At 39.8% G+C, this 23264-nt stretch overlaps 1 protein-coding gene across 4 annotated transcripts in view; it reads right to left on the bottom strand.

Annotated features, from left to right (window-relative positions):
• CDKAL1 (CDK5 regulatory subunit associated protein 1 like 1) overlaps nt 1–23264 on the bottom strand; it is a 628275-nt gene that overhangs the window by 231110 nt on the left and 373901 nt on the right. For all 4 annotated transcript variants that reach the window (XM_032861632.1, XM_032861630.1, XM_032861633.1 and 1 more), the window contains one exon: nt 12526–12692. In XM_032861632.1, the coding sequence (XP_032717523.1) occupies nt 12526–12692 (167 nt within the window). The remainder of the gene's footprint in view (nt 1–12525; nt 12693–23264) is intronic.

Below are 23264 nucleotides of genomic sequence, written 5' to 3'. Positions count from 1 at the left end.
AAAAATTAAGCAAGAAAATTGACTAACCCAACACACTAATGGCCTGACGGATATATAGGCGGCCCGTTTCAAGGCATAAATAATATTTACTGACATCAGAAGGAATGGCAGAGTGAAGACCTCTGAAAATCCTCTCCTCCATAGAGGCAATGAAGATAGTGACAAAATGGTCAAAATCAATTTTTTCAGAATTCTGGAAATTAACTAAAGGCTTGTAGCTATCTGGGTAGCCTTTATGCAAGGAAAATGGAGGAATACTGGTAAGAATAAAGAGCTATGAGGCATTTTAAACTTGCCCTTTCCTCTCCTCCCACTCCCCAGTTCTGTGGTAGCCTTGAAAACCAACAGCCTCTAATCATGGTGAAAACCAGCAGCTGGGCAGCCACTGGAGGGGACAAAAGAGGGTCAGAACTCCTTCAAAGCCCTATTCCAAGAAAACTGTCATTATCTGATCTGTCTAGTGGTTCTATGGAAGACTCTACTCACTCAGCTTGCTTATTTAACCTGACCTGGCACTCACGTAGTGAAAACAGCCTTTTTCCCAGGGGCATTTGTCAAAAATAATCAGCTGCAATTGTTCAACATCAGGGCCGCCTGGGGCTGTGAATAAGTTAGGGCAAATGATAAACAAACCAAAAAGCTTAACAGGAAAAACTAGGGAATGTGATGTCCAGAGGGGGCTTTGAAAAACCCTGACATATTGTGAGGACTCTAGAGGGCTATAAGCACGCAGAGGACTGACTGTGTGTCAAGGTTATACCTGGGCTCCCTAAAAACCCAACAAGGCCCTCAGCTCTCACCTCTGGCTCAACCTGAAGTTTTGCACAAACAGGAAATAAAGCTAAAGGCATAGCTGTAAGCATCCTGACCGAGCATTCAGGACATGCTCCAGTACGCTCCCCTGTGAAGAGGGAGAGATTTAAGGTTGAGGCACTTAAGAAAACTTCTACCCATCAGCTGACCACTAAACTAATGGGGTATAGACTTCACTATCTACACATAACAAAAATACAGACTTTACTGAATTAAATTTTAAAAAGTCACTAAACAAACAACAATAATAACAATAACAACAACATACTGCAGGCAAAGGAGGACTATTTGATTTCCAGAGCTTCCACACTATACTTAAATGCCTGTTTAAATATCTGGTTTTTAACAAAAAATAAAATATAAAACATGCAAAACACACAAGGAAAAAAAGCAGCCAACAGAAACTGTCCTGGCAAAAGCCCAGACGATTGTACTTATCAGACAACAACTTTAAATCATCATTTTAAATATGTTCAAAGAAGAAAAATATATATGTTTAAAGAACCAAAAGAAAGCATGAGAATAATGTCTTACCAAATAAAGAGTATCAATACTGAGAAAGAAATTGTAAAAAAGAGCCAGATAGAAATTCTGGTAAGAAAAGTAAAACAATGGAAATAAAAAAAATTCACTAAAGAGGCTCAGTGGGAGATCTGAGAAGACAGAAGAAGAAGTCAGCAAACCTGAAGACAGGTCAATTGAGACTACTTTGACTCAAGAACAGAAAGAGAAAAGAATAAATAAAAATGAACACTGTCTCAGAAATCTGTGGGGTACCATTAAGCATACCAACACACAAATAATATGAATTCAAGGAGGAGGCAAGGGAAAAAAGGCAGAAAGAATATCTGAAGAAATAATGGCAAAAAAACCTCACAACTTTTGAAGAAAAATGTTAAAAATTCTAGGCGCTCTGGTGAGATAAATTCCAAGAGATTTATCCCAGGTGTTTCACAATCAACCTGTTGAAGGACAAAGAGAGAATCCTGATAGCAGCAAGAGAGGAGAAACTCACAATCCACCAGGGATGCCCAATCCGATTAACAGCTGACTTCTCATCAGGAATCACAGAGGCCAGAAGACACTGGCATGACATAAAAGGGGCTGAAAGAAAAAGACTGTTAGTCAAGAATTCTAAATCTAGAGATGTGATCCTCCAAAAAAAGAAGAAAAAAATTAAGACATTCCCAGATAAACAAAAACTGAGAGACTACATTGCTAACAGACCTATGTTAAAAATACTAAATAAATTTCTTCCGGCTGAAATGAAAGGACCCTAGCACAGTAACTACAATCTGCATGAAAAAAATAGAGAGCACCGGTAATGAAAACTATACAGATAAATCGAAAAGACAGTATAAATGTGGTTTCTGTTTGTAACACTTGTTTTTTAACTTATGTAATTTAAAAGACAAAGGCACAAAGCACTAATTAGAAATGTGTTGATGAGGGGGCACGTGGGTGGGTCAGTTGGTTAAGCATCTGACTCTTGATTTCAGCTCAGGTTGTGAGCTCAGGGTCATGAGATGGAGCCCCATATCAGGCTCTGTGCTAAGCACGGAACCTGCTTAAGAGTCTCTCTCCCACTTCCCTCTGCCTCCTGCCCTACCCCCGCTGCTCACAGTCTCTCTCACTAAAGAAAAAAATACAAGAAAGGTGTTGATGGGCATACGTTGTACAAAAATATAATTGGTATGACAACAACAGCACAGAAGGGGAGAGGGAACTAAGGTATACATAGAAGAAAAGTTTTTGTATACTAGTATAAAATTGGTATTAATTCAAAGTAGACTGCTACAAATTAAGGTATTAACTGTAATCTCTAAGGCATCCAGGTAGAAAATAACTAACTATACACACACACACACACGGATATTTACATAGATAAAACAACAGAATTAAAATGGCATCCTAGAAAATGTCTGTTTACCACAAAACAAGGTGATTGTGGGTTGCAATGTGTCTCAAAAAAGATATATTGGAGACATCATCCCCAGTACCTGTGAATACGATCATTTGAAACAGGGTCCTCATGGATATCACCCAGTTTAAATGAGGTCAAACTTAATTAGGGTGGGCCCTAACTCAATGACTGGTATCCCTATAAGAAGAGGAAATCTGGACACAAAGACAGAGAGAACGCCAGGTAAAGACTGACACAGAAATTGTGGTGACATGTCTACCAGCCAGGGAATGCCCAAGTCTCCCAGCAGCCACCAGAAGCTAGGACAGATAAATAGAACAGATTCTCAGTTCAGAGCTTCCAGAAAGGAACTGAGCCTGCCAACGCTCTGACTTTGGGCCTTTGGCCTCCCAACCTGGGCGAGAATAAATCTGTGTCATTTTAAGCAGCCTAGTCTGCGGTACTTGGTTACATCAACCTTAGGAAACTGACACATGGGCAGTAACAGAAGAATAGAGGAACAACAAAAAAAAGGCTTTGTTGAGGCAGGAAAAAAATGAAGGCTGAAAATACAGTTAAACGTTAATCAGAAGACTAATGTCTGAAGTTTCAACTGATCAGAATGGAGGCTGATATTCCATATGATGTGGGGTAAGAAGAGCTGATATAAAGCTTGCTTTTTTAAAGATACATTTTAACATGTAATTAGGAAGTTCTTTCTTTGTTGCCGTATATTAGAGAAAGACTTATCCACAGTATTTCTCTGTAATCATACACTGCTTTACATGTGGCAAAGTTTTCAATGATTTTTAAAAACATACAAAAATACATGCTATTAAAAAAACAAAACAAAACCAGAATGGACTTCCCCCCTAAATTAATGAACAATTAGTTCAAAATTACTTTCAGCATTACAGTTTGATTTTCTCTGGACCACATACAGCAACTCTGATACTGAAAATGATTGATTACACAGGGACCACTCGTGCCCATTTAATCTTTTTGACAGTTTTGCTCCATGACATGCAAATAAAGGAGTTCTTAACAATAATAATAATTTAAAAACCCTTACGTTTCCAATCTAGGGCACAATTGTTATTTACTGTTAAATGGCATTACAGAATTTCAGAGTTCAACTTTGAAACTTTAACATTTTCATGCCGATTATTATTGTGGTACGCAAAGGAAGATGTGGGGAAAAGAACAGACACACTCTGGACCTAGAAGAAACAATTTAGTAGATTAGACATGAATAGAAGCAAACTAAGAAACTTCACTTTCTGGAAAATATGCAGAATGTCACTGTAGCATTCTATGAACCATTAACTTCATTACCAACCCTTCTGTTCTACACCGTGAATCATCTGAAAATTCCATTACCCACCTGATATAAAATATGAGGATTTCATTTTACTAAGTGCTGAATTAGCAAGTTCCTAGGGTAGCCTTTCATAAGCTATCAGAGCAAAGATATCAATAGAGAAATGATCCTAGAATCAAAAGAAAAATATAAAGGAATGACCGTTGATTGCCTTGCGTGTTAGATGCTCTCTGTGCTTATGAAGGAAAGTCAAACGCAGCCTTTCTCAATGGTTTGAGCATAAGTGACTTCCTAAATTAATGAGGAAGATAAAGCCCACAGATGGTGTATTGTGGTGTTTGAACTATACTAATTTTGACAGGTGACATGGAAGCCTTCTCAGCTACTCCTGTGAAATTAAGGATTCAGGGGAATGGCAATGTGAAATGCCTTTTAAGATGCAAATTAAACCACATACATATCTAATACCCTCCTTTGTAAATGGAAATATACACAGGAATACTAAAAGATGAAATAGGAACATTTGTATGCCACGACTGAAATATGTAAATTTGCAGTCTTCTCAAGTATTCTAGAATATTCCTGAAGTATTCTAGAAAGTATTTCATGTATATAATTCTCCATATATCTAATGTATACTGTATTACATATTATATATATTTAATAAATATAATATATATTATATAACTTCTAATATGTATGTTCATATATATACACAGAAGTCTTTTGCTTTGTTAAAAGATATCTATAGAGAGAGACATATTTGACCATGGTGTCACTTTCTTTACAGAAGCATTTGCTGGGGCCTTTTCACTTATCATCTTGACACATGTTTTATCCCTATGTACTTTCCCTCTCAGGAAATGTCCTCCCAGGAAAAATTCCCAAAAGAATAAATATCCACATGTTATTGGATTTCATGAGCAATATTCAAAATTTTAGGCCACTGGCAAGGGGAAAATGATATTAGAGATTGAGAAATACAGACAGATTTTACTACAAAGTGGATTAAAGCATCTTCATCCTAACCAAAGATGATCTGATCATTTATATTCCCACACAGGGTCTAGACGCCCGCCTGTGCTATCTGGTAGTTCAGAATGGGGAACTGAGATAGCAGAGAAGCCCACTGGGTAGGTCTCTATAAATCACTGATGGCCATACAAATAGAAATGTTAAACCAACGCATTTTCCATTGCGCTTCCCAGGAAGACAGACGTAACTAATATTTTCAACATGAGGAATGTTCATCCACAAAATGGTTCATTTTCCCCAGAAAACATGGGGACCATAAAATTCCTGATGAAACCTATTGAGTCTGTTGGGTGTGAGGGCAGCCACAAAGAGTCACTTGCGGAGATCCTCTCTGTCTGTATCTGAGTTCATTTCTATTCTAGGTCCTTGGGTCTGCACAGAAGCTCGAGGCTTCACCACCCAGAAGGAATATTATAAACTGAGACTAGAGTAAGAAGCAACATGCTATGGAAGTTTTTCGGAGGAGCTGTCGGGTTTGAGAAAAGCTCAGGCTTCTTGTGCAGGGCTAGAGCTCAGAGGCTGGGAGGTGACGAGGGATCAAGTGAGGGTCATAGTAATGACAGGGCAGAGATGGAAGAGTCTGAGACGGCCCCACTGAAGCTGTGCCGCTGCTCAGCCCAGGCCCATCAGAGGCTACAGACTGCAGCGTGGGAAAGGAGCCTGCAATCACGCTTGCGCGGAGGAGTGTCTTAATTTCATCTGTCATCACAAGTCATCGAGTCATTGGCAAACAGCGCTGGGGCCTGCCCCCCATCCTTCCCTGCCCTTCCCTCCCAGCACTCAGCATTAGGCTCCCAGAAAAGCCTTTCAGTATCTGAGGGAGGCTCCCCTCCCCTCGATTTTCAGAAAGGCACAAACTTTGGCTTCCGGTTTCAGACGTGTCAGGGACCTCCTGAAATTCACAAATGCCAGGTTAAGAATGAAGCGCTGAGGATTATAACTGGCCAGAAAATGGGAGCCAGATATTTCTGCCATATCTGGATGGCAGACATAGATTTCTCCTCTCCACCTTCTTGCTTAAAATAAATCACCTGGCCTGTCCTTCCATTTATCAAAAAAGGGAAATATTTTATATACAACAGCACAAAGTCTGTTTGCATGTTTTTCTGTTACTCTGAAAAGTGTAAGCCATAAGGAAAAATAATTTTAAGGGCCCCTGTGTGAATTACTGACTTCAGTTTAGAAATTCTGTATTGCTTTGATACAACAGAGATACAGCAAGTACTGAAATAGCTATTATTTTGAAACCATGAGGAAGTTTTTAGAAGTCTGCAAAGCCAAACATATCATTAGTGCTCATAAATTACCATGTGGCATATTTATTGTCTTTTATCAGATAAATTAATTTTGATAAATATCCAATTAGGTTAGAATGTATGATCATTTAAGCGGAAGTAAATATATAAAAATCAAGGGTAGTGGAAAACTGTTGGTCATTACAAGATTTCTCAACCAAAAACAGATACAACACTTTAAATATCACTATTTAGGATCAATCTTACATAACATAAATAAACTAAATGTAAATCTTGTAAAAAACTATATGTTTTAGCTGAAGCTAAATAAAATGTGGTATAATAGCAATGTGGATAGTAATTTTAGTGATATTTCCCAGAGTAATATAAATTGAAAAGTAAAGTAATCTGATTTGCTCATAACTCTGAATGTAGTTAGGTCCTTAATAACAAGTATTTATTTATGATCCAGATTAATCAACTTGCCCTCTCTGGACCAGGCTGTAAGTGATGTACTAAAATTCAGATACAATTTTAAGATATGTAGGAATCTTAAGGGAGATAACAGTTATTTTAGATTATTCATAATACAGGGAGAACCCGAAAAGCTTAGATAAATAAAATCCATAGATCCTTCCCTTATCCCTGCCCGGTCAGCAGCTTTAATAACTTTTCCTTACCAGCCAACCCATAAAATGAAAAACAAGACAAACTGCCTGATTTTAATTTCTCCTTCTTGACCATCCACTGCTGACTTCTCTGATGGGAGATTATAAAAAGAAAGAAAGAAAGAAAGAAAGAAAGAAAGAAAGAAAGAAAGAAAGAAAGAAAGAAAGAAAACAAAATGGGGAAAAAAAAAAAAACAACACAACAAACCAGTGAGAGCTAAGGAGCGAGAAGGAGAAGAAAGAAGCTAAGAGCCTAGATGCTATAAATTAAGTAATCATACAGTGAGCTCATTTGCTCCAGGTAGTTCTAAAGATACTATCTATCATCATGAATCCTAGCAGGGCAAATAAATAAAATGGATCCCTTAGATGGATCTTCCCTCACCATCTCATATCTCCTCAAAGAAGTGTGACTCCTAAGCGAGAAACACACGTGACAACCATCCACAAGGTCTTCCAAAACCAGATGCCCGGCACAGACATGAAGATACTGCAACATTCAGGAGATAGGCAGTCAGGAAGAGCTAAGCATCATTCCATCCACATTCATCAGGCCTGTCGTCACAGGCACCAAAGCGCAAAGAGGTGACCAAGATGGCCTCTCCCTAAAGGTGGTGACAGTTCTGTTGGGTTTACACGTGAGTGAGGGATGCTAGAGCCGGGTGATGAGTGCCCACACAGGGATGCCAGACGGAGGCCAATAGAGCATGGCGGGAATCTGGGCGGCGGCAGAGAGGGCTCTGTGAAAGATGGAGGCAGCAGAAAGCGCCATACAATCAGACAGGATAAGAAACAGTCCAGGGCGCCTGGGTGGCGCAGCGGGTTAAGCCTCTACCTTCGGCTCAGGTCATGATCTTGGGGTCCTGGGATCCAGCCCCACATCAGGCTCTCTGCTCAGCAGGGAGCCTGCTTCCCCCCTACCCTCTGCCTGTCTCTGCCTACTTGTGATCTCTGTCAAATGAATAAATAAAATCTTAAAAAAAAGAAAAGAAACAGTCCAGGTGCTAGCCAGTTACGTAATCTGACCAATAATTAAAGCGTTCTAAGATGCGGTTTCTACATCAATGAAATCAGGAGAATAACATCTCTATAGGTAGCTTATTTTAAGAAAGAAAAGAATGTGTGGAAAGCAATCAGCATGGTTTCCTGAAAATAACGAGCAGTCGACAAACTGTACTGATGTTATTATTAGGCAGTCTTGAAAAAAAAGTACCAGCGATTTCTGGTGCCTGAGGACAGGTAGCCACTGTGCCCCTGCCACTGGCCTCTAGACACCTTGTGGGGTTCACGGGTACCATGTTGCCTGAATTAATCCTTAGCTGTGGGCTACCTACAACCAGGAGGGCAACACGAAGCAACATGGTTCAAGAATGCGCAAGTTCACCAGTCACCCCGCCCTCTGTAAGGTCAGAGTTCACTCAAGAGGAATATGCCCAGGTTATTACCTCCATAATGTAAACAGGAGAGCAAACACAGCACAAAAACCTCTCTCATCCGCCATGGTGGGGGGCCACCTATGCGTCAACGCATGGAGCAGCAAACGGCAGTACGTCTGATTCCATCATTATTACCAACAGTCAACGCGTGGTGGGAACGGAAAGAGCAGAAGTTAAAGTAGAAACTTCAGGAGGATGAAAAAGCCACGGCATACAGGAGACATCACAGGGTACCATGGACGTGGGAACACAGGGATGCTTTGGTAGAAGGCATCCTGAGGCCCCCGTATGCCAAGCTAAAGAGCGTATCCTCTTCCTGTGGGTAACGGACAGGTCTGTAAGGTCTTTAAGATGAGCTAATAGGTTTCAATCCATTGTTTTATCTATTGTTTTGACCTCGTGTCCATACTTAGTAAGTACTGCATAAGGTTATACTTCGGTTTCTACAATTCGAGGATGCTTTTCAAAGATACGTATATGTAAGTACGGTGTTTGAGATCATCTCTTTGTCAGCTATCTCATCATTTAAAATGCATCTCAAATTATTTTATTAAGGCAGGAATATGTTAAAATTAGGGTTTGTAGATGTTCCAAACAACACTTAACTACTTGCCTGTTAAGGATTAAGAATTTTCCTCCCTCCCTTTCATTCGCTACACATTTATTTAATGTCTACTATAAAGTGTCACACGTAATGCTAGACTTTTTTTTTTAAGTAGGTTCCATGCTCAACATGGGACTTGAACTTGTGACCCTGACTTCAAGAGTCACATGCTCTACTGACTGAGCCAGCCAGGCATCCCTAGACTCATGATAAAACCTTAAAAGTACATCCTATGTTAACTATAATATGCATCTTCTGTTCCTATTATCAACAGATCTATTTTTTTTATCAACTATTCTGTTCCTATCATCCATAGATCTATTTTTCCACATTGTACTTTTAAATAATCACAGAAACTTTGATATTTTCCTTTAAATGATTTTGCCTTTGTGGGGTATGTGGGTGGCTCGATGGGTTAAGTGTCCGACTCTTGACTTCAGCTCAGGTCATGATCGCGGGGTTGTGGATGGGGCCCCATGTCGGGCTCCATGCTAGGCATGGAGCCTGCTTAAGATTCCTTCTCACCCTCTGTGCTCCCCGCTGCTCTCTTCCTCTCTCTCTCAGAAAAAAAGAAAAAGAAGAAGAAAGATTTCCCCTTTAAGCTGTTCAATTAAATACATATATACAAAAATAAGCAAGCAAACTGATAAGACATTTTAAGGAAGATCGCAAAGTCCAGTGAATGTGAAGTAAATAGAACAATGGAGAAGGAAAAGAGCCTGGTGAAGTCCTCTATAATTAAAGTCTGCAGCCTGAAGCATCTTCGGAAACCTGAGAAGGCATGTTCCCACCAATACAATTCTCAAGGAACCCTCACTGTGAGGGTTTTAAAGCATGAGGAGTTGTTTCAAGAGTGGGTTCTTTCTATCCCCACAGTTTAAAAGACATCACCATCTGTCATTCACTGGTGTTATTTTTGTTTTGATTTTTTTTTCTCCTGTTTTCTTTTTTTTTCTTATTGGCGAACTCTCTCCAGCACTCTTTAGATAAGTCAGGTGATTTCAGTAGCGTGCCCTCGGCTCAGTGAGAGGAAAACGAGGAAGCACAATGTATTGGTGGGCACGGGCCGAGGCTCAGCGCCGCTGGGCTCCCTTCCCTGACGTCCTGTTTCACATGGGGGAGCCGGGGAAGGCTCTGCAGCTCAGTTCCCTTTCCTGTTACACAATGAATGGTGTGTCTGGGGAACATGGTGTGCTCTGGGCTCTCCCGCTCAGGGGAGAGTGAGAAGAAATGCCAAGGCCACAGTGTCCAGATGTCAAAGGAAGCTTTCTCAAGCTTGTACTTTCAGGTAGGCATGGGTCTTTTTCCTCTTGCACGCTTCGGCTCGTTTGCTTCATTTCCTCTCCTCTCCCTTGGATTGCTTTCTCCCTTGGTGTGGTGCGACAGGGCTGGGTGACTCCCAGCGTACCAAGGGCAGAGGAGTGAGTGGTTTTTCTTCAGGACAAACTCTCATCCTTGAAGCTCACTTACTTTGTCATCTTCTGCAGCCTCTTCTGCCCCAAATGTTAAGACTCGAAAGTTTGAGGCTATAGAGTGGGCTCTGTAACTTAGTTTTTGAAGAAGGCCCTTCCTTGATTCATTCTGGATTCACTCATTTACTGAACCACCACTCGGTCAGGTACACCCGGAGATGGAAATGATGAGGTCCCTGCCTTGTAAAGATGACAGTGGAGGAGGGAAGGCCAACATGACAGACACCTGACAGCGAGGGGTTTCAAAGGGTAACATCATGACAATCAGAACTTGCTGTCACCCCAACCACGACGTATGAACTAAACATCTGGTGTTTTTCCAGGTGAAGTGTAAAGCTATGTTTAGCAACTTCCGCTGATTTCAGAAGCTCTCCTGGAGCATGCGCGTGGAGGTCAACAGCTCTGGCACTACTTCAGATTCGGGGCAGAGGATCTGCTACAAATGCAGCATTCGCTTCTGTAACCTTGCAATTAATAGAAGTGCTGAATTCATTTCAAGATGTACTTTATTCAGTCATCTCAGAGCCTATGCATGATTTTCCCCTTTATGTCTATTCCCTACTTGAACTTTGCTGATTCTAGTACTACGGTTCCCTCGGTCCTCGCTGAGATCTGTTTCAAACCACACATCTAGCATATCGCCTGGTAGGTGCCTCGCATTTACTTCAAACGGAGCAGGACTTAACCATATTTGATTTTTACAGGGAAGTCACTTGCTTTTTTCAAGTGTTGGGTCACAGGCTTATGTATAAACTGACACATCTGCAACTTGTTTTTCCAATAGCAAATCTTAACAGTCCCCCACTGTCCAAAGTACTAAAGTTAACCGATCATATCCCTTTACCAAATAGATCGGGCTGGGGGATATGTGAATACCAAAACTGAAACTGCTGGATTTCTTCGCTGTATATTTGTAATTAACAACCAGATTGCTACTAAATCTGTTTTCAGAATTTCTAAAAGACGTTGCAGATGTAAGGGAGGCTTTTCAGCACAACTTCGACAAGTACAGGCTTCCAATCAAGTCAACAGAAACAATCTTGCCACTGTTGACTGTTCATTGGAATCTGGGCATTAAATTTTAGCACCTATGCTTGCTTTTAGATTCGGGAATGTTTTTTTCCTGCACGAAACAACTGTAAAGAACACAGCGGATAAAAATATAAGCGCCTTGTTTCTATACTTTGCACGTGATTTTCCAACAGCAGTTATCAGATTTCTTATCTAGAACTGTGGGTCCAACGTAATTATTTTGTTGCTCAAATAGCTGTCATGGATCCTGGCATGCGCTTTTTCACTTAAATGTCCCTGTTTCTTGCTCATATTTACTGTGGCATTTGTCATCCGATGCCAGGTACTTGTACACGTGTCCATTTTTCTAGCTTCACGGTAAGCTACTTGAGGGTAAGTGCCTGACCCGGGGAAGGGATACAAATGAGACGAGGCATCTCCCGTCGCCACAACCCCTTCGTGTTCACGGTGACCACGAGAGAATCAAGGAGAGGAACACCGAGCTGTGTCTCTCTAGGATCCCACTTCATCCCTAACCATCCCCAGACAAAGGGAGGAGATTTAAAACACCCTCACACTTACAGCCCCACACCCTTACCGCCAGCGCGAGCAGCGGCTCCGATACCGTGCTCACAGCCGGATGCAAAATGAATGCAATGCCGTAGCGCGCCTGAACTGGACTAGACCAGGGCACCGAGCGGAGGAACCGAGGCACACTTATGCCACGGGAGTCTGAGGGGCTGCGAAGAAGAAACAAAGAACTGTGACGAGAGGGCGAGCGCTGGAAAACCCAAGCAACGTTAATCAACGGAGAGCAAGCAAAAACAAGATGTGCAGACTGACACAGAGGAGGGTCTGAAATTCTCCACTCGTTCCAGTAACGCGGGACCACAGAAAAATGAAATAAAATAATAATGATCATGTGCAAGAGGTTTTACATGTAACCGTACGATGCTGCTGAGGCTGCCACACTGTCTTGGGCTGGAGCGTGTCTGTGTCAGCAGGGAAATGGGGCGCTTTGCCTTACCTCCAGATGCTCTAAAATATAGGGTGGATTTGTCATGCCAAGCCTCAGCATCGCCCCCTCAGGGATCACTTCAACCAGTTTCCACAGCAGTGCGGGGAGATCGGTGCCAATGTCTCTGCCGTAAGCCCCCGTGTCTTCACTGGTCAACCATATCTCACAAACGCCCTCTGTGAATCAAAGGAGATAATGAACAAATCCGCTGCAGAACTGTTTCCTTCATCGTACAGCTGCTCGCTCTTTTTAATGCAGTATTACTCAACACCATTATGCGGGCAGGCGGGGTATTCAACTGCAGAGAAAAAGCAGCTTATCCCGTGGTGGCACTGGGTTATTAAGTTCATTTTACGAACACCAGAGAGTTACCACAATGCTGTAAATTATCGGTGCGTCCTATGGAGTGATTAACATTCACAGCCAATGAATTCAGCCGCGCGTCCTCCGGAGCACTTTGATCAGGACGCAAGCGACAACCCCATCACGATGAAGACCTACTTTCTGGAGCACCGCGAGCCTTGGAACTGAACAGTCGCGGCACGGGAGAGGTGCTACCAGGAGTTGACTCACGCATCAGTCTGTCGCCGACCCAAAGAAAAATGTCAAGTGTAGTTAAGGTTTAACTCACAAATTATTAATGATGAGGTACCCATTTCTCCTGCAGCCACTATCCTCATTTGTTTTCTTTATTCAGTTAAGAATACAGTGCTCTATATTGCGGTGTTCAAAGAAGTCGGTTGCTGTATCAACTAAGCATTTGTGCTGAAAAACCTGTTTCCTGGCAGCCTGCGTCCTGTTTTCCATCAATCGGACTTTAGGAGAATGCGTGTGTGTTTTGTTGTTACTGTTATTACGGAGAATCCTGACTTCAAATATTATGGCCTGCAATAACATCCTTTCAAAAATCAAAAAGAAACACGTCTGGATAACCTAGTATTATTTAAAACGAGTAAAAGAGAGTTAGCAAGAGCCACCCAGGTTTTTAGAACCTTTCTGAAAGCATATTCGATTAAAGGATTAGCCTATTTTAAAAGGCCAAATGATTCACACAAAGCTAAGACCAACAATCAAACAGCCCTGTGAAATTTGTTCATGCTAAAGTGATTTGTTGCTTCAGAAGAACCTCGGCACACACACCAGGCCCACAAAGACGACAGCCTGACCCAAAAGTATACATTTCTAGAAAGAGTCTTCAAATTATAATTTTAAATTGTCTTCAGTTGATGGAAGAGAAGAATTAAAAAAAAAAAAAAATACATTTAAATATTCCCAGCCAAGGGAGACAACAAACAAAACACATGGCTTTTGTGTGAATGTGAACCTAAAAACCTACAGAAAAGAGAAGCGGAAAGTAAAGACTTTTACTCTCTTTAATGCCTTCCACAGAGGTGGAAAAATACACATGAAGCTGAGATCGCCAATAAGTACTCTTTCCTCTAGAATAAGAGATATATTTACTTTACCCAAAACCAGCCAAACCACATAACAACATGTTTCACTTTTCCCTAGGGTCTATCTTTCTGAGACATGCACATCCTCAAACACACCCATACAACACAGAAAATACAAGGATAGAAGCAAAATTTTAGTTTCCTGCAATTAAAGAATCAATAACTTAGCATAGAGAACTGGAGGCATCAAAACAAAAACAAACAAAAAAACAGCCCTATTTAAAAAGTTGGAGATGTTTTCAGAATCTGCAAATCAGTAGTCCTGTGAATACACAGGTTTTCTCTATTTCAATTAAATATGTAGTTCCAGAAATCAATAAACATTTGCTTAGTTTTAATCATTTAATAAAAACTTTTCTCTTCAAAAGGAATAGTCTGCCATGCTCATAGGTTACCTTTGTAGTCAGACAGTTTTATAAATATTCCCAGCACACGGAGTAAATATTTTTCTATTTTAAGAAGAAGGGTTGCAATCAGTGGTATTATCTTTATTTGAATATTACATATCCCATCAGACAGTGGACTCCTACAAGCCGCCCCCCACCCCCCAGCCGGTTTGTTTTTAATCTTATCACAAAATCCACTCCAGGAAAAGAGATGGCTAAGTAACAGCATATACGGATTTTAAAACACTCTGAAAGAGGTTATAAAAACAGGACATTATCCCTGATTTTCCAGTTACTGGCACTTGAGCAACACAATATGAATATTTTAAAATGAACAGAATAATTTTAATTTATAATTTTTCCATCCAAATGGTTCCATGTTACGCCTTATGTAGAGAGAGCGAGTTCCTGGAACAGTGCCTTGCTGTTGCTAGATGAATATAGAAGGGGGAAAAATCACTATGAATAGGAATGGAAATAACATCCATGCAGAAAACAGCAGCCAGCTCTTAAAGCCGCATAGGTGGGGACCAATAGCCCCCTGGTGGGCTGAAACTTCAAATTAAATCACATAAAGAGGAAGCAGCTGTAACACTAAATCAGAGCAACAACAGGAATAATGGTCTTGATGTCTCCAAGATCAAGGCTGCTAAAATGCTCTTTATAACAGCAACCTGGGTTAAAACACAGTGAAATGAGAGCACATGTGCAAAATGTGAAATCCCAGGACTTTTGGCAAAGCGGGCCTTGCCAATTCCCTCCCAAAACGTGTCAAAGTTGATTCTGCTCTTAATCAACGTGAGAAAGTCGGATTTTGCAAGGTTCTATCTCAAGAATTCCAATGAGTTCTGATCCTTCCAATCGTGAGGATATAGAAAGTCATCTCACACTAACAGTGAAGCTAAATGTGGAATCCACTCCCTGCCATCCTTTTTTTCTCTGGGAAGTCTGGTGATTACTCACTGTGCAAGCGGTTCCTGTCAGGTCCGCTTGCGTCTGAATTCACCAGGGAAAGTGCAGGCTGCAGTCTGTGATCACTAATGGAGGCTGGGACACATGCATGCTTCTAGCCACACACTTAATTGGCTATACTTATGGACAGAAGGGCTTGCCTAAACAGCTTCATTCCTTGAGGACTTCGGTTATGAGCTATATTCCTTTGCACATTCGTTTCTTTATTGGTCTATCAAACATTTATTAAGCCCTTCCCTACTATGTGCCCTGCATCAATTCCAGCTCATGACAGATATGGATTCATCATTAAGCTTCTGTGAGCTAACACTGGCTATTATCCAGGAGCTGGCAAGGGGACATTAACAGACACCCTGGGAACTTCACATACATCCCTATCAGTGGTGGGGGCAGGGGGGCGGGGTGAGCGGGGGGAGGGCGGGGGGGCGGGGACTGGAGAACACAGCCCCAGACACCAGAATGAGAGGCTAGCTGGGCTGACTCAGGGGGGAGGATGATGTCAGCCACAATGAGATAGGCCCAGTCTGCTCTCCAGCGTGGACTGTGATGAATACGTGTCAGGAAAACAAACACATGAAAATTAAAAAAAATAAATAAAAAAAAAAAGATGCAAGCAGGAAGAACTGAGATAAGAGGAATGAATGCCCAGTAGAAACTCCCAGGCCTGTAAAAATAAACACATGCAAAAAAGGGAAAGTAGGAGGTGGAAAAGTAGGGCAGAAATTAGCTTTTAATAAGCATTTGAGGAGAGATTTTACTTTTTCCTAAAACTGTTTATTATTATTATTAAAAAAACTGATTTTTGTTTTCCTGAAATTGTTCATTTTGCCTTTTCTAATGAACATCAGGCTCATCAGATCATCTATCATCCATTTGTTGTTGTTAATTCTGGTGAAAAGATTAACAAATACTAGGAAGGAATGAAATGTGTCTTACCAGGGAAAGTCCTCTAAAAGTTCAATTATTAGAATCCATTATCATTTTGCCCAAGTAATTACGGACCAGCCTACAGTTGAAATGCACGGTATTTTGCCCGAATGGAGAACCACCCCCACAGCTGGATTCTGATCTTTGCTCCAGAGTAATCTGAGATGACAGAGGACAGAAAAAGGAGAAGACATAAAAGGTTAACAAAAAAAAAAAAAAAAAAAGATAATATCCTCAATAAAAGAGTCTCACAACAAAGAAAATCCTTTTTGAAAATCAAACTTTGCCAAAACTCAATTTCAAAAGCTTAGGACTCACTGTAACTGGCTTCAATGTAGTAGATGAAAATATGGGCAAAGACTGATTTCATCTAATCAGAGAACTGATTTTTTCCTCCAGTGGCTCTGGCTTTATCGTTTGGAAAATTTCTACCACACAAAGGTGATTCATTTGTTCCACTAGGAGTAGAGTCTCTAAAAGTAAAGATTACAAAAACAGGAAAACTGTAAACAGTGATTAATGGGATCAAAAGGGAACGACAGCAGATAGCCAGAAGATCTTTATCCACGACAAAAAATTTTTTAAAAAAGTTCACCTCAAAATCTGCTAAGTCTTTCTTCTTCGGAACACGCTTGCCACCCTCTTCTCCTTCTGTCTTGTTCCCTTCGTGCCTGCCTTTGCCCTTCCCTTCCTTCTCTCTTTCCACCAGCCCATTCCAGTGCTCAATTTCCATCTTCCTCAAAGGCCAATAAGGAATATGAATTAAAAACAGAGTATGTTGTATTTATTTAATATGCATTCAATTCTCTCCTCTTAATTCCAGATCCTCTGTTTTAAGGATGACAAGGGCACATTAATTAGATTTTTATGGTTTGTCTTTTTCTTAAAAAAAAAAAACTTAGAATATTCACAAATAACTATGAGTCTCTGATTAAGCACTGGAAGGGTCATGGAAATTTCTTCAGTGGTGATGTTTTTAAGTAATAATATATGTAGCCAGTCCTCCACCTAATCAATCGATTCACTTAATAGTGAATTAGACAATATAACTTCTTTGATCCCTCTAATCCTATTATTGGATGCTCAAGGGTTTTGTAAAACAAACAAACAAACAAACACCCCTGAAATGACAATATTATTAAAGATAGCATCATAACAGGACCAACCATGGCTATCCTGGATAGAACAATGACATACCATCAATTAATTACCTCATTCTTCAACTATATTGTTTATACTATTGCAAACTAACAAAAGTTATCATAGGCATGAAGGTGTTTTTGCTAACTTTTTATTTTGAACAATGTTACATTTATAGAAAAATCTCAACAGTAGTACACCAAACAACTAACACACATACTTGGGTTTGTTTGTTTGTTTGTTTTTCGCTGAGAGTTAGCTGTGGACGTTGTAGCACTTTAAATCTCAATATGTCAGCATGTACCTTCTGAGATCAAGAACACTCTGTCTCATAATCACAACAAAATCACTGTTCTCCACAAACCTAACACTGGACATCACTCCCACTGTAGGGAAACTGAATTCCTTGTACTTCTTTGTGCAAGTCCTGCTGCTCAGGCCTCCGTAAATTCGCATATGCTGTTCCCTCTAAAGTGTCTTCTACTCTTTGCATAATGAATACAACCTTAAGGGAAATTTTCTTGACCACCCAGACTAATTTTGATGCTCCTGTTCTGTGCTCCCAAGCATCTTATATAAAATTTTGTATCACAATGCATTATAGTTAGTGGTTCGTTAGAATGTAAGCATCTCCACACAGAGGTGCCAAAACCTCACTAATAAATGAATGCCTAAGACTTACTACGCCGCATAACACAAAGGAAGCACGCATTAAATTTTGGTTCCATATACATATGGATGTACATGTGTACATGTACATAGAGTGTGTGCACAGGAGTATACTACGTTCTGTATCAGGCAGTAAGGAAATAACAAATTTTCTTTGGACAATATGAAAATGCAGCTTGAATGCGGCAAAGTGTGTTATATGGTCTCTTAAGTTCTCCATAAGATCAGCAGCCTTACTTAAAATTTCCTATTATCCTATAAGGACAACTGGATAGCACAGCAGGTGAATATAAATTTTTTTTTTTACCTAAAAGTAAGATTTTCCACTTATAGGTAAGTTCAGAGAGATCAACTATCCGCAAGACAATTAAACTTTAAAATTATCTTTTTTATTGCGTTAATAGCAAGAGTTGACAGAGTATTTGCAGAGCACCCTGACCTCTGTGATTACAATGCAACACAGAAGAGAAGTTGTTGACATAAATTGATCATGTTGTCGCTAAACAAAAGCAACCTGTTTAATTTATTTCTTTCGAAAGGTCATAATCAGAGAGAATACTGTTTATTTTCATACTTCTACAAGAATCTGGAAATAATGGAAAGCTAAAAGCAAACTAAACAACACAAAAGGATGACACACTTTCTGAAAACAAAGCATCTGACTCCCCAGGCTCCAGAACCCGCAGTAAACCTCAGTGAGGGAGATTAAGTTTATCCTAATCCCACAGTGTGTTTTATGCCATATATGGGCTTTTCTAATGCCCCCAGAGAGGACCCAGACAGGAGTGTCTATGAATGGGCCCTCTGGTATTTTAGCAGGATATGCAGAGAGATGTTCTATGGTCTTTAAAAAAATCACAACCACTTCAACTCCCAGAAGTCCAAACATTACAGATAGAAAAAGAAGTCAGAAGAGGGAGAAAAGAACAAGAAGTCTACAACACAGTATCCTGTGCTCAGAAAAAAATTAGTATCAGGTGATTGTAGAGATGTTTAAAATTCCTCTAGATTCCAAGACGAAGTTCAAGAGTTACAGAATAGTTTAGAGCATAAAAGAAACTAAAGAAGCAAAGCATTTTGCACTATCTGGGCCAATGAACCCAACTACAGAATGAAGGACAAATAGAACTTAAATTTTAAAAGGACAGAATATCTTTATGACTAATGTTTTATGGTCCCAAATGTCTTTCCCCAAAGTGAACTACACCAAATCTATAGTCAAGTGGGACTAAAAATACTGCAGCTATCTTTACGGAAATTCGACCTTGAATGTAAAACTTAAAAATTAATCATTTCAAGGGCTTAAATGGCAGATACAGCTTTCTACTTTCTCTCACATTCTTCTATTCAGTTTGGAGGTGCATGAGGTGGACAGTGTAGGTGTTCTAACACAAATAACACAACATCCATCCATTCACTCATTCATCGCTCATTCTTCATCTAGCAAGTATCTGTTGAGTATTTTAATGTACCAGACACTGTGCTAGATCTTGAGTGAAATTTATTCACGTGAGGGATATAATAAACTAAAAGATGAGTAATATACTGTCAAGTATGAGTAAGTGCTATAAGATGTCTAAAAGCAGGATAAAGAATGAGTGATAACGTGGTGGGTCAGGACATTACTTTTGACAAGGAGTAGTTGAGGAAGACTCAGGATAACGTGAACCATGCATGAACCAAGGCCATGCGCCACGTGCAATTAGCTGAAGGAGGGGCACTCGCGGCAGAGGGAACCTAAGATCCAGCATCAGCATGTTTACGGTTCCCAAGCAACCACAACGAGGTCAGTGTGGTTGGGGTGACGTGCTGGCAGAGAGGAATTTGTGGTGAGAAAGAATTATAAGATGGGAGCCAGTGGGGGCATGAGGTTCAAGCTCACCAAGCAGAGCTAAGGAAACAAAAATTACATGTTGATAACCTATTCACTGTCATGGGCAATGAATATGCAACATGTATATTATACTTGCTAGTGAAAGTTCTCAATAACTCTGTGTTTTAAGATATTTTCGTGTGTAAGCTCATGAATATTTGGTGCCAATTCAGAATTCTCAAATCACTATATTTGGTAGATAAGAAGAAACAGGAAAAGGAGTAACAGTTAAGGTCAATGTCCAGTCTATCTTAAAGAAATTACCTTCTTTCGCTCTTTTTTGGGAGGGAGAATTTGTTATAATTGACCAAAATGCCTGAAATCAGACTCACAAAATTAAACAGGAACAAGTAAAAAGGAATCTGAGACCAGTGACACATTTAGGCCAGTTAGTTGGTAGCACCAAGAGGGAAAAGAGGGAAAGGAGCTGGTGCTGGCCTTTTATCTATTCTGTTTCGTTTCCCTTCAACAGAACCTAAAGATTACTAAGGAGCCCCCAGCTTCTATCTTCACATCATTTAAGTTGACACCCAACAAACCAACATTTGCCAAAAACTCAGTCTCCAGAGTCTCAGTCACTGCTACAATCTCAGAAGGAGGAACAAATAAGAACAAGTAAAATAAAATCCTTTGTTATGAGGCAGGAAAAAACTCATTTTTCCTTCATTAAAGAAAAAAATAGGATCATCCCCAAGAATCTACTACCCACACACCAAGTAACTATAGTGATAAATAGCATAATTCAGTTCAGTTTGGCTCCTTTTAGTTACTATACTTCGGCAACTGACCAAAAAAGTGGGTTAAAATATTCTTTAAGTGTACCTTTTCCAGGTCTGATGTCATCAAAATCTGAAGATTTTTTTTTTTTTTCTGGTGAATAGAAAGTTAGGCCGGCGGTGGGTGGGGGGGGGATTGGGTGATGAGAACTGTCCCTACATAATGAAAGATTGAGGCACAACTCTAAGAAAATATTTTAAAGTTTAGAAGTTCTGTGGAAAAGCAGGTAGTTGTGTCTTAAGGAAAAAAGAATAACCAGAATATGAAGGTTTGATACATACCTCACGTATCAAAGATTTAATGGTCAGATACCTGTTCAATTCAAAATTTCTAAAAAGAAATTGCAGGTGGTATTAATAAAAGGTGCTTTTACCACCTCTTATACTAAAATAACATATATACCAATAATCAACTCTGTAACTTGAGCAAACCATGCTAATCAAAATTTTATCTACCAATGGGTATTTCAGCGGAAGAATATATAATATCCAGTATAAATTGTGGACTCTGGTCATACTGATGACAACACAAAATTTTAATAAAAGGAAATACAGTGAGGACTCCCATTTCCACACACAAAGAATTAACTATTACAGGAACTGCCTCAATGCTATAACAACTAGAAAAAGTGGTAACGTGTATGAAATAACAATCACCAGATGAGTAATAACGGGCAGTGAGGGACTGTGATTTTTGAAAGAAGCAGACAAGGAGAATCCTATAATTACCCATCTTACTTCCTAAAGGCATTTTCTAGGCCACAGTGCAGGAAAGGGGAAAGCAAACAGAGCCCAACGATCTTGCTGAGTTGAGAAGAAAGAGACTGAAACTCAGAAAGCTAGACTACACGGGTTTAAATATTATAGACAAAAGAGTTGCACAGAGATGGAGCTCCAAAGATCAGCTGAGGGCTCCCCTCAAGTTCTGGGCTGAGTAATATCTGGACATGCATGAGAGGAAACTAAATCCCAAGGCTGGTGAAAGAATCAGAGCAAAGCAGTGGGCCACGCAAGTCTTAGGAGTCATGCAGGACCAGGAATGATTTGTGTTCCCAGAAGTCAACGGAAAGATCTTAGAATATGTGACTGAAGGGATAGAGTCCTTAGAAGGCTATTTTGCCTTCATGGTTGAGAAAAATTTGTGTTCTACTAGAACCTGCTCTGGACCTATACTAACAGACCTTAAAAGAAAGCCTCCCCCAAATTAAAGTAATTTCAAATAACTGAATTCTGTGAAAGAACAAAGTCCAAAACTCTTTAATGGAAAACAACAAAATCTAATGTTCGACAACATGAAATTTAAAATGCCCAGCATCCAAACAAAAATTATCAGGCATGCAGACAGGAAAGAAAACACTGACTACATTTATAATCAGGAGAAACACCAATCAATAGGAACAGAGTCATAAATTACAGAGATGATGAAATTAGCAGACAAGGACGCTAAAACAGCTATTGTAAATGTGGTCCATATCCTGAGAAAATGTGAACATGATGAGAAAAGAAATAGAAGATATTAGAAAAAGACGCTACTGAAACTTCCAGGGATGAAGTTGAAAACAGAGGGACACAAACTATCCAAAATGAAGCAAAGGGAGAAAGAATGGAGGGTAAGAATGAGCAGAGAACAATACCAAACCAAATAACACACACATAATTAGATTCCCTGAAATAATGGCTCAATTATTTCCAAATTTGGTGAGAAGTATAAACCACAAATTCAAGAAACTCAATCAACCTCAGTAAAATAGACATAAAGAAAAGCACACCAAAGTGCATTAAAAACAAATTGCTTTAAAAAAAGAAAAAGAGCAATAAAGAGAAAATTTTAAAAGCTATTGGGGAGTGAAGGGAGTGAGGAAGACACTGCACAGAGGCTCAAACATAGCACAGAAAACTTTTTGTCAGAAACCGTGCAATCCAGAATGCAACAGAGAGACATCCACAAAATACTGAAAAACTACCCTAGGATTTTGTATTCAATGAAAATTAAAAAATAGCTATTAATATGAGGGCATAATAAAGACTACAGACAAAGCTGAGGGAATTCATTACCAGCAGACCATTAGTCTAAAGAGTAAGAAAAAAAGATCTTTAAGCAGAAAAGAAGTGATTCCAGATGGAAAGAAGAGCACCAGAAAATACACAAAGGAAAGGACAGTACCAGAAATTGGTAAACTTGTGGGTATATAGAAAAGCTGTTTTTCTCACTTTTTATCAGTTCAAAATATAATTGACTGCTTCAAGCTAAAATAACACCAATATACTGTGGGGTCTATATGCAAAAAAAAAAAACAAAAAACAAAAAAAAAAAACCCACAAAAAAGAGAAGGAAGGAGGTAACGGAAGTATATAATTATAAGGCTCTCATACGGTAATGAAAGAATGCCATATTATTTAAAGGCTGACTATGGTAAGTCAAATGTGTATATATGAACCCTTGAGCAACCCACAATCAGTCAGTCAAACAGAGGTATAGCTTACATGGGATTAGTGGAGATAAAATGGAATCATAATACTTAATCCAGAAGAAGATAGGAAAAGAAGAAAG

The sequence above is a fragment of the Lontra canadensis genome, unplaced genomic scaffold (genome assembly GCF_010015895.1).
Source record: "Lontra canadensis isolate GAN:19392208 unplaced genomic scaffold, GSC_riverotter_1.0 scaffold21, whole genome shotgun sequence".
Classification (NCBI taxonomy): Eukaryota; Metazoa; Chordata; class Mammalia; order Carnivora; family Mustelidae; genus Lontra; species Lontra canadensis.
Note: the sequence above shows the minus strand (reverse complement) of the source record. Positions and strands in the feature narration are given on the sequence as shown.